The sequence below is a fragment of the Saitoella complicata genome (genome assembly GCF_001661265.1).
Source record: "Saitoella complicata NRRL Y-17804 unplaced genomic scaffold SAICOscaffold_8, whole genome shotgun sequence".
NCBI lineage: Eukaryota > Fungi > Ascomycota > Saitoellomycetes > Saitoellales > Saitoellaceae > Saitoella > Saitoella complicata.
Window position 1 is genome coordinate 362001 of NW_017566999.1, and position 10883 is coordinate 372883.

General features: G+C 52.2%; 6 protein-coding genes across 6 annotated transcripts in view; 3 read left to right on the top strand and 3 right to left on the bottom strand.

The window, feature by feature from the left end:
• Positions 1-269: 269 nt before the first annotated feature.
• SAICODRAFT_6734 (uncharacterized protein) lies at positions 270-2154 on the bottom strand (the record flags this gene model as incomplete). The annotated part of the gene is made up of 3 exons (XM_019170307.1): positions 270-1589; positions 1647-1786; positions 1842-2154. 3 exons carry the CDS (start codon positions 2152-2154, stop codon positions 270-272), a joined length of 1773 nt encoding a protein of 590 aa, XP_019025066.1.
• Positions 2155-2900: 746 nt separating this feature from the next.
• Positions 2901-6536, top strand: SAICODRAFT_24724 (uncharacterized protein; the record flags this gene model as incomplete). Its single annotated transcript, XM_019166801.1, has 1 exon — positions 2901-6536. One exon carries the CDS (start codon positions 2901-2903, stop codon positions 6534-6536), a length of 3636 nt encoding a protein of 1211 aa, XP_019025067.1.
• A 346-nt stretch (positions 6537-6882) lies between these two features.
• Positions 6883-8326, bottom strand: SAICODRAFT_24725 (uncharacterized protein; the record flags this gene model as incomplete). The annotated part of the gene is made up of 2 exons (XM_019166802.1): positions 6883-8214; positions 8267-8326. The coding sequence occupies 2 exons, from the start codon at positions 8324-8326 to the stop codon at positions 6883-6885; spliced, it is 1392 nt and encodes a 463-aa protein (XP_019025068.1).
• Positions 8327-8553: 227 nt separating this feature from the next.
• Positions 8554-9176, top strand: SAICODRAFT_78923 (DNA-directed RNA polymerase I subunit A12). Its single transcript, XM_019171134.1, has 2 exons — positions 8554-8695; positions 8779-9176. Exons 1-2 carry the CDS (start codon positions 8662-8664, stop codon positions 9111-9113), a joined length of 369 nt encoding a protein of 122 aa, XP_019025069.1. The 5' UTR covers positions 8554-8661; the 3' UTR covers positions 9114-9176.
• Positions 9177-9322: 146 nt separating this feature from the next.
• SAICODRAFT_70647 (Deoxyhypusine hydroxylase) lies at positions 9323-10324 on the bottom strand (the record flags this gene model as incomplete). Its single annotated transcript, XM_019170598.1, has 1 exon — positions 9323-10324. The coding sequence occupies one exon, from the start codon at positions 10322-10324 to the stop codon at positions 9371-9373; it is 954 nt and encodes a 317-aa protein (XP_019025070.1). The 3' UTR covers positions 9323-9370.
• Positions 10325-10458: 134 nt separating this feature from the next.
• SAICODRAFT_91164 (4A/4B type thioredoxin-like protein) overlaps positions 10459-10883 on the top strand; it is a 1308-nt gene continuing 883 nt past the window's right edge. The window contains exons 1-3 of the mRNA XM_019171740.1: positions 10459-10474; positions 10521-10578; positions 10660-10858. Coding sequence (XP_019025071.1) covers positions 10472-10474; positions 10521-10578; positions 10660-10858 — 260 coding nt within the window. The 5' untranslated portion in view covers positions 10459-10471. The remainder of the gene's footprint in view (positions 10475-10520; positions 10579-10659; positions 10859-10883) is intronic.

The following is a 10883-nucleotide window of genomic DNA, read 5'->3' on the forward strand; positions in this document are numbered from 1 at the left end:
ATACGCACGATGAGATATCGGCTATACTGCACCTCAGACAGCTATTATGAGGGGATATCTCGCCATGTCGACGCCGATGACGCTATGATAAACAGCTGTTTCCGTTCGTTTTTGCATCCAAAGAACTCTGGCAGCGTGCATAGACGTCGTGAGTGCGTTCGGGGTACAATGATTAGGTGTGCTTGGCGTCAAACTTGCTGGTTTGAGTATGACCTTCACGCATAATCATATTTCGTTACTACTGATAGAGGGAAGAGTTACATTTCTTTCTACTCCTCTACCGTAACTGCCTCCCTAGCAGCAGCTGCCTCCGCATCCCCAAAAATCAAATGCGGCCTCTTCTCCACCAACTCCAAAACCATCTGTCCAAACAATCCATTAACCCACGCAAACCAAGGCCTCGTAAAATCACCCAATCGCTCAACATTAACACTCTCATGCATCAACCCCAACCCCGCCGTACTCTTCTTCAACATCTCCAATAAACGCACGATTTCAGTTTCGTTGGTTTCGGTGAGGATCTGGACGATAACGGACATGGGCCAGGCGTGGCGCGTGCCGATGTGGGGGCCGCCGATGCCGCTGAATATTGTATGGGAGGGGCGGCCGAGGAAGTATGGGTTGCCGGTGGAGGAGAGGACCATGCGGCGAGTGTTTTGGTAGATCGGATCGTCCATATCCACAAAACCCAGCATTGGGAGAGAGAGGAGGGAGGGGATGTTAGCGTCGTCCATTAATAGGGCACCGCCGTAGCCGTCAACCTCGTATGCGAGCACGCTTCCGAAGATCTTGTGGTCTATTACGGCAAGCTCGTAGATTCCCGCCCTGATCTCCGCCGAGATGCGTGCCGCTTCGGAGGAGAGGTAATTCCACGTCGTACCATCATGATTCGCCTTCTTCAACATCTCCGACAAATGGCCAAGCTCGACAGACATCATTGCATTCGCCGGAATGAAGTACTGGAAAATCGTCGCGTCATCAGAGGGACGGAACGCACTCCTAATCAACGAGGTATTCCCATTGATGGGATGTCCTGCACCACTCAACGCAAGTGTCTCAGTTCCGGAGGTAGTCTGACGACGGAACGTGTATGCATTCCGCATCGGTCGGCCCATGTCGTCGAAGGTCGGTTCACTCTGCTGATTTAACACGCCAAAGAGGTGCTGGACTGCCTCCGTCCAAGTCTTATCCATGAACTTGGTATCTCCTGTTTCCGTGTAATACATCCAACTCAGCTTAATGAACGCGGCCAATGAATCCAGTTCCCATTTGCACTCGAAGACCACGGCTGGGTCATATGGCGGGTGCACGACATCGTGTTGATCATTGTATGTCCTTTTCAGTCCAGCTGCAGGTGGCGGGTGGAAAGCGTTGCAGTAGGAATACTGACGGATCATGTCAGCCTGAGTATGAATAGCGCCGGCGAACAATGTGCGAAGGGCGCGATCAGAGCGGAGGAGGGAGACATAAGGCGCGAGCTGGTTCGTCGAGTCGCGAAGCCATTCAGCGTTGATGTCGCCTGTGATGATAAAGGACTGTGGCGGATTGGATTTAGGGTTGTGATATTTAATCGTGGTGTCGAGGGTGTTCTGTATGACGTTGTCAGTTCGCGGCTATTGCCATTTTCGGCTCTACTCCAGACATACCGGAAAGCAATTCTCAAAGAGACGGGCGAGGTCTTTGTCGACCATCTTCTTCGAGATACTCGCAACCAATTCCTCCACGCTCTTCGACACGAAGGTCCGACATGCCGGAATCGGACGCTGTGACGGCAACTTCAAAGGACCTGTATAGCAAACGGTGTAAGCACTAACTCGAAGCCCAAACGTGATCCAGGATACCTTCACTGAAAGGCCCATGACGCCTATTCGCATAATCCCCATAACTCGGACACGCATCCTTCAACGCCTGCTGCTTAATCCCAGTCCCACCAGTCTCCACACCACTAAGCAACAACACCAACCCCATCACAGCAATGAAGATCAACAACGTCCCCATCGCAGATTTGAATTTCAAGTACCGGCTGTGTTGGCGGCCTTTAGGGTGGTACGTCCGTGCAGGTGTTGGGGAAGTAGTGCGGGAGAGGATGTCTTTAGGTGAGGGAACGGGGAGGAGATCAGCGGCGGGTTTTGGTGTTTGTCCTCTATGGTACATCGAGGGATCAGGAGTACTGATACTTGCCTGGACGTGGATGGTGTCGAGGTCAAGAATGATCCGGGGAACTCCTCTAAGCTCTCTTATGGGGAAGTCGCGCGGGTTTACGTATACGGTACGTTGTCGCCGGCCGCCCAAGAGGGTCGGATTCTGCAGGACCACCCGCACCGAGATAACCTTATTTTGCTCAACTGATCTGTTGTTAGGTATATCGAGCCATCTCTCCTTCTTATCTTATCTCTCATCAGTACTGCCTCGGTGCCCTCAACCTTCCATCTCTTCTTCCGCGAGCATCGACCCGACATTTGCTTTCTCACACGCTCCCCAGGCTTTCCGCACAAACCCCGAGGTGATTGAGGTTGGGTTACTGCGTGCTCTCTGCCTGCTAAGTTTCTTTCCTCCAAACGATCAACAGCGGATCAATCGTTCAGGTCAGGTTCTTTGTACACGGAGGTTCGCGGAATCGGACTCGGAGAAGACCGCCGTGGGTGATGGATGCGCACGAGCGACCTGCGTCGGAGCCTCCAAAAATATGGATACCTGCAGTACGTACCAGCAAATACCTTGGGAGTCACCAAATACCCACTCGAAGAGGCGATCTCCATCATCCAATCGCCGGAGACGTTTACCGACAAATCGACGATCGTTCGTTTACCCAGCTGGTCTAACAGCGGCACTTTGTCAAACCCCAGCCGCGGGCGTTGCCAATCGTGATCTTTCATCAGAGACGGTGCCGCTTGTCTTGAATGGTGTACACGTTGAAGACCTCGCTGCTCTCGAGCGTCGCTCGTAGCAGCATCTCAAGGCAGCTATTCTCGGTCAATACCGTGAATGCCACAAATGCAGCTTCACAGACCGCCGCCACCGGTTCTTCTGCCTTCGGGCAGCAAATTGCCAGCCGTGGCCCCATAAAGTTCCAGATTTTCGCAAAACAGTTCCATCCATCTAGTGGTGGCAATGGAGGCCCTTCGCAGGCTGGATCCGGTGCCAATGGCGGTCAGGGACCCCTTGCGCACACGAGTGTGGAAGATGGCAGGCGTGAACGTGAGTTGTTCGCGCACAGACAGCAGAGAAGTTTGTTGACACCTAAGCCACGGACGTACTCTGCTACGTTGGCTCGTGCCTATTCGACTGAGGCTGTTGCTGCCGACCATGCTGCAGCAGGTGTTGCAATTGACACAACCTCGGTATCCTCGTCGCCTAAGGAACTCTCGGAGACGGACGCAAAAGAATTGGAGGAACGTATTGAGCGTCTTATTAAGCTGAGACTCGAAGATGTTATCTCGGAGTACGACAATATGATTTCAGAAGGCCTTCCTATGAACACCGCTATCTTCAACGTTGTCATCAAATCTGCTCGATCTATGATGAGCCCCAATCTCTATCCACACAAGAAGGAAGCTTTCGATCGCCGGGGTCAGCAGTATTTCGGGAAGGTCATGGATATCTACAGCGAAATGCTCGAGCGTCAGGTGCTGCCGGACGCCGTGACATATGAGAATATTATCGGCACCCTTCTCATCAAGCATAAAAGCAACAGAGCCGTGTGCGAAGACTTTGCCTCTGAGAATGCCGTTCCGTGGTTAGAGACAGACAAAACGGAACGATTGCCGTTCGTCAACGACGAATTGTTGTCTGAATTGAAGGATGAGGATTGTCTCAACGTCGCCTTTGAACTCTTCACAGTCTCAACCAGCGCTAACATTCAGTACACCACTAAGGGCTTCAACCAACTTATAGATTCTTTTGCACAAGAGGGACAAGTGGACCGGACCTTGATGGTTCTGGAGCAGATGGAAAATGCTAATGTGAAACCCGGGCCCAACACGTTGATCAGTCTTATCACTGCTTTCGGCACTGCCAAGGACATGCGCTCAGCTGTCGAGTGCTTCAATGAGTACAAGAAGGACGCACATAAATCTGGGAAACCCGAAGCAAACACTCCGTCAACTGATCAGATCAGTGCCTCTGAAGGACGCGTCTACGGTGCCCTTGTCCAGGCGTACTGCAAAGCTGGCAATCCCGCGGGAGCGATCAAGTTCTTCGAAAAGTTGCCCAAGATGTCGTGGTACGTCCCGGTCTTATATGGGCTCATCGACGCTCTTTGCGATAGTGATTATCGTGTTGCTACGCGTTGGTTAGCCGGAGACCGGCGGAACTTGAAAGTTGGACATGAACACGATGATTACTTCATCCAGTCAATCATGTGTGCTGCTGCCAAACAGAAGGATGTGGAAGGCGTGAAGAAGGCCCTCGACTTGCTGCCCCCCGATACTTTCGGGAAGCTCCGCAGCGTTGGCAATGACTTCGCTAGCCGCGTAGACCTTACTCCGTTCTATGCTGCGTGCACTTCTGTTGACCGCTTGGATATCCTCCTTGATGCACACATTGAGCTGCTGGATAAGACTTACCCGCACTTCGGCGAGACTTTCAAAAAGCTTCTCACATATCTTGCAACTAGCGACAAGCAGAAACACCTGTTTGAAAAGACCTTATTGTTCTTGTCGAAATGGTCGAAAGCGAGTCCTGTGCGCATGAGGACGCGGGTTGAGGTGACAATGCACTTCGTAGACGGCTTGTGTGAGGTCAAAAATGTTGAAGCTTTAATGAGGGTCTTAGGTAGCGAGTTCCTGGATAGAACGAGTCCAGACGGCTTAAAGCCGATCCCCTTCGACACAGCTGTGCGTATCGCACGAGTGGCTTCTGAAGCGATCGATGCTGGGACGCTGGATCTCCGGAGCCTCAGTGTGAAGTCTCTGTCGAATCTGACGCTGGCCTTCATCGACCCCGCCGTCAACGCTCTTGCCCCCCAACTTTTCTCTGAAGCCGACGTGACAAAGTTCAGACAGCTACTGGTTGACTTTGGAAAGTTCATTGTGCGTGCGCGTCCTGCTATGGACCAGGATGTGTCCGAAAGACTTATTGGCAGCGTGAAGTGGCTCGGTAAGAACGCCGATGTTACCCTTCCTGAGGAGCTCGTCGGCGAATTGGAGACTCTATACCCATCCTTGCGTCAGGAACGGGAGAAGAACTTACGTGAGCGTCCCCGCGACAGGGCGTCTAAAGTCATTCGACCGCCGGAAGATCTAGATGAATGTTCTAGCATTGAGGCCGTGTTAGAATGGTACCGTAACGGTATTGCTAGCCTGGAATCTCTGCCTGAAAACGCTCGCAAAACTGGCAGTATTGAATGGGACCTCTTCCTGCTTCGACAGTACATCAGGTACAAGAAGATTACGGAGGCTTTGGAAGTGAAGAACAACCTGTACGGAGCAGGGTTCATTCCCGATCAGGGGACACTGGCCAAGCTCGTTCTTAGCCTGCAGGCTTCGGAGACGAGAGACGAGGCGTCGCTGGCAATGGAAATTTACGACGAATTCAACGCCAAAGGTGGTGTTCTCAGGAGTACATTCTTCCTTAATGTCGTTCTTGCAAAGCTTGCGAAGGCGCGTCGGGTGGGGGATCTTACGCGGGTTTTGGGCGATGCCAGGGCGGCCAGTTTCAAAAAGCAACTGGCGTTTTCAGAAATCACTTATGGAACATTAATCAATGGGTACGCTCGTTGTGGTGATGAGCATACCATGCTGAACCTGTTCACCGAAATGCTCGAGGCCAAGAGTTCCGGACGACTGAGAGGAGACCGACAGCACGCGTACAATTCTGTCATGATACACTACCTTCGGGTCAACCCAAATCGAGAGAAGCTTTTGTGGGCCTATGAAACAATGAGAAAGCATTCTTTCTTGCTCACCTCTGTCACTTGGAACTTGTTGCTTCAGTCGTGGATTTTCATTGAACCTGTTGTTCCGGAGCAAGCTTTGGCTGTTATCGACACGATGCGTTCTTCTGGGGTCCCAATTGAGAGTACACATCACGCCTCCCTTATTGAAATGTATGGCTGCGTTCTTCACAATTTTGAAGCTGCTGAGCGTTACTTCAATCAGGAGGTACCAGATGAGTTGAAGGACGCCCTGGTCTACCAGAGTTTGCTCAAGTGTTACGTTGCGAACCACAACATCGTGGAAACGTTGCATGTTCTCAACGACATGGAAAAGCGCGGGGTCCAGCTCAATGCCTACATGGCAAACTACCTCATTAAGGGATGGGCTAACATTGGCGACATCAAGATGGCCAAGGCAGTCTTCCAGTCGCTTGATAAGAATGTCAAGGGAATATATGGTCGTGAGCCCTCGACCTACGAGCAAATGGTGCGTGCATTTGTTAGTGCCGGCGCCCGTGATGAGGCCGAAGCGTGCGTTGAAGAGATGAAAGAGCTTCGCTACCCTGCTGCTGTTATCAGCAACGTCGCTTGGATTCTCAATGGTGGCGAGCGTCCTGCCGATCTCCAGGAATCAACAGAACAACCTCAGGCTCTCTCTTAATCACGTTCTTTCGTTTTCCGGGGTAATGTACGTAGCGATATTTGACTTCCTAGGCGCCTGGAGTTCTGGGGTTTTGATGTGGCATCCTCTGGGTGCGTGTTTCATAGTTAAGCGGTTGCAAGCGGATGTATGAGTTATGGATAGCTTTAACGTCATGCATGCTGGCTTCGAAGGGAGGACGTGAGTTTGGGGGCCGGGCGTGACACGGGAGTAGTTATAGTTGCATCTTCACTCATCTGGTCTAAATATATCGTGTGCATAGTACGTGTTATTCATTGTCACGTAATCTTTTCATGAAATTGCCGATCCAAAGTATAATTCTTATTCTGGCGTGGAATCTTGTAACCTACTTCTTTCCAAACCATCCCATCAAAGTACTCTGTCCCGTTCCTGCTGCCTTCTTCCCACCCTTCTTGGCAACTGGTCCTTTACTTTCCGTCCTCTTCAGAGCCGGCACCTTTGACGCAGGCGCAGGCTCCTCCTCGTCATACGACTCCCACACCGTCTCCTCTTTCGTAACCAAATACCCTTTCTCATCCATCGCAGTCGTCTTCTTCTTCACCGCTCGTCGCTTACGCTTCGTGCCAGATCCTCCCGCAACGGGTGGAGCCACGGAGGTCTGGCTATCCGGTGCGTCGGCATTCATCGTAATCTGACTTTCCTCTTGCATGCTTTCCGCGTCCTCGGCTGCTGGTGTGGGTGTCTCCACATCTGCGTCTTCCACGGCAGGCGCGTCGGGTTCTTCCATCATTGTGCTTAGGTCCGCGAGTTGCTTCTTTCGTTTGTCTTCGAGGTGGAGTGCTTCTTCTACATCCTCATCCACATCCATGGCTTCCGGATCGTCGTATTCCGACGCTTGTATTACCTCCTCTTTCACCTCCTTGGGCGTCGGTTTGGGTTTGGGTGGCATCGCTTTTAGGGAAGCCATGATGTTACTCTTCGTTCGCGTTGGCGCTTTGGTGGATTTGGCTGATGCTGTTCTTTTTGCTGTAGCGGTTGCTGGAGTTGAAGCTGTCGGTGGTGTGGGCTTCGCGTCGGTACCCATGTTGGCAGGCGTCGTCTCCGGCTTATTTTGCGAAGCAGCCGTAGGCTTTGGTGTCGGTACTGGTGAAGACTTTGCTGATGCCGCAGCTTTTTGCAGTGCTGGACTCGGCTTCGCGCTCACGGGTGCTGGTACTGGAGCCACGCCCGTCCTTCTCTTAGCGGTAGCACTGATGATAGAACCATACGCCTGTCCCAATTCGTCCGAGGTCTGCCCTGTATTGTACTTCGTGCTGTGCCGTAAATCATACGATGGAGTCGTCAGCAACGACAGATCCTTTAGTGGCGCAGGCTGGAGACTGTAGATGTGAACACCCGTAATCTTGCTAAACTTTTCCTTCACAGCCTCCAATTTCTCCTCAGGGACCACACAGATCGTCTTTACCAGCTGCCCGGCCTCGTATAGTGAAGTCTGAGTTTGAAACTCGGGTTCCGCGTCATCCATCTCGGTGTCACCGTTCTGGTCGACTTCATTCTTGACCACAGGATCCGCCTTTGGTTGCCGAAGGCCCGTGATGACATACGTCGCATGGATGGATTTTGACGATGTTTTGCATGATTGGTAGTACTCGAAGAGAAGTTGCTTGGCCGTGTTAACATGAACCTTGAGTTCTCGACTGAGGAGACGGTAGGTAACCTATGAGATCGTCAGCAACGGCTAGCGAGGTGAATGGCGAGGGGATCCATACGATTTTCTCGTCTACGCCGATCCGGCCCGAGAGCAAGTCGTGTGCATTTGCTGAAGACATCGTAATGGGGCCGGAACGCTTGCAGGCGCGGTGGTTTGCTCGAGAGGTCCTTGTCGTCCTACCTTAATATGGGAGGACGCGACGTTCGAGGAGCGTGTCGCGTGAAACTCCCTCGCCCATATCACCTTCAAACAAAGCCATACCCAATCCACAGGATTGAAGATGAGATTTAAAATACCCGAAAGAACGGCTTAATATGAGTTCTATCTTGCAAAGCTTATCCTCACGTGCGATAACATATTTTTCTGGGAGCCCGGTGCACGGGCCTGCAGCCGATAGAGCTTATCCTCGTTACACCCTCCTCGATCCTTCTCTCTCCCTCCCACTCCGTCAAAATGTCTATCGTCGGTGGTCTCATCTTCTGCCAAGGTACATCTCCCTGATCTCTCCCTCCTCTCCCCGGATCAAGATCCAACGAACACAAGAACCATTACTAACGATCATCAACCCAGACTGCGGCAACCTCCTCGACTCCTCCTCCTCCGACGCCTTCATCGTCTGCAACCAATGCGGCGCCTCCCTCTCTACCTCCGCTCTCTCCAACCTCGAAGTCCGCACCCACTCCTCCCCAACCGCCTTCCCCTCCGCCCTCCGCCAAAAACAATCACTTGTCCAGGGTCTCCAAACACAGGAACAAGAAGAAGCAGCTGTTATCGAGGAGAAGTGCCCGAATTGCGGGAATGAGGAGATGACGTTTCATACGTTGCAGTTGAGGAGTGCGGATGAGGGGGCGACGGTGTTTTATAATTGTCCGAGGTGTGCGTATAAGTTTTCTACGAATAATTAGGGTTGCTGCAGCTGGTGGAGCTCGAGGGGCATCACACAAAAGGCGGAGTTATTGGGAACGTTGAGAAAGGGACCGGGAGCATACTGCCAATATCTCGCTGGCCGAGACTTCGTGGGAGTACATATAGAAGAATGCAAAAAGTTCATGCCATTCTGTCCACAGAAAAAAGTCCAAAAGATGAAAACCAAAAACCAAAAACCAAAAGCAAAGAGCGTACCCGCGCCCTCTTTTTTGTCTAACGCCCTCACCACACACATCTACGCCTCAACCTTCGGAGCATACACAGCATACTCCACCTCCCCAGAATTCTCATGCTCCCACATATCAACAGCAACAACACAACTCTCCCTAACAACCTGCTCCTCATCCGTCGAAAACTCCTTCAACACGGGTAAGCACTCTGCCGTCCCAACACTTCCCAATGCCTCGGCGGCTTCGTGTCGAACCATGCTTTCTTCGCGGGTGTTGCGGAGGACGGAGATGAGGGCAGGGACGGAGTGGGGGTGTGAGAGTTGTCCGAAGACGTATGCGATCTCGTGGCGGAAGAGGGCGGAGGGATCGGAGAAGCCGGAGGCGAGGGCGTCGATTGCGGCGGGGGTGCCGATATCGCGGAGACGGAACATGGCCCGGTAGCGGTGGAACAAACTCAAAGATTGGTCATTCAGTTTCTGCTGTAACTTCTCCACTTTCTCGTCATGCTCGTCGCCGTCGAGGGGTAAGGGCGGAGCGGGATCGATGGAGGTGTATGCGCTTTTCTGGATTTTCTCTGTCTTGGATTTCTCGGATGTTTCCCATTCGATGCGCTCGATTGCCAGTTCGCAGGTTTGACGTACGACTTCTTCTTTATCGTGTAAATACTCCCTCAACAACGGCAAGGAGCCCTGGTCTCCGAGTGCGCCCAAGGCCTCGGCGGCCTCATGACGGACCATTGGGTCTTCGGATAGGTTCTTGAGGGATAATTGGAGAGGAACCACGGCGGCTTCTTGGCGGGTTTGACCGAGGACGTATGCGAGCTCGTGTTTCAATAATGCTGAATCGTCCTTTAACCCCTCCGCGATGATCTCGATCGCACGTACATTCCCCTCGGTCCCCAACGCCTTCAGCGAGAACAGAGCACGGAACCTCAGAGCTAGCGGGACATCGCCTGATTTGTTCAGGAGGGTTTCCTCCAAGGCATCGAGTGTGCTATCTCTCGTATCAAGGCCACCCATTTTGTACGAGATCGATTTGTAAGCTTTTCGTTGCCGGAATCCTTTTTTGGCGGAATCGACAACTCACCTGGCTAATGCACGCGTATTACCACACAGAGAACAGAAAGTCTACGTTACGTCTACGTTACAGGGCACACACCACCAACCATGGTATGCCCTCCTTCCTCCTCTTCTTGTTTGTGCTAAGCGTCCACAGTCATACCTCCTCCCTCATCTCAAATCAGGCTGGCACGTCGACCAAGCAATCATGTCCGGTTCGTCCCCCCACGTCCACGTACGTCCCTCCCCCACCCCCCCCCTTCAGGCTTACTAACACCTCCCTTCCCCCACCACAGAAGAAGACCGCGTAGTCCTCATCCGCTTCGGCCGTGACGCAGATCCAACCTGTATGCGACAAGACGAGGTGTTGTACCGCATCGCCGAAAAAGTCAAGAACTTTGCCGTGATATATTTGGTCGATATCGATGAAGTCCCGGATTTTAATAAGATGTATGAGTTGTATGATCCGTGTACGGTCATGTTCTTCTTCAGAAAGTACGTTCTTGTTGTGTCGAACCAA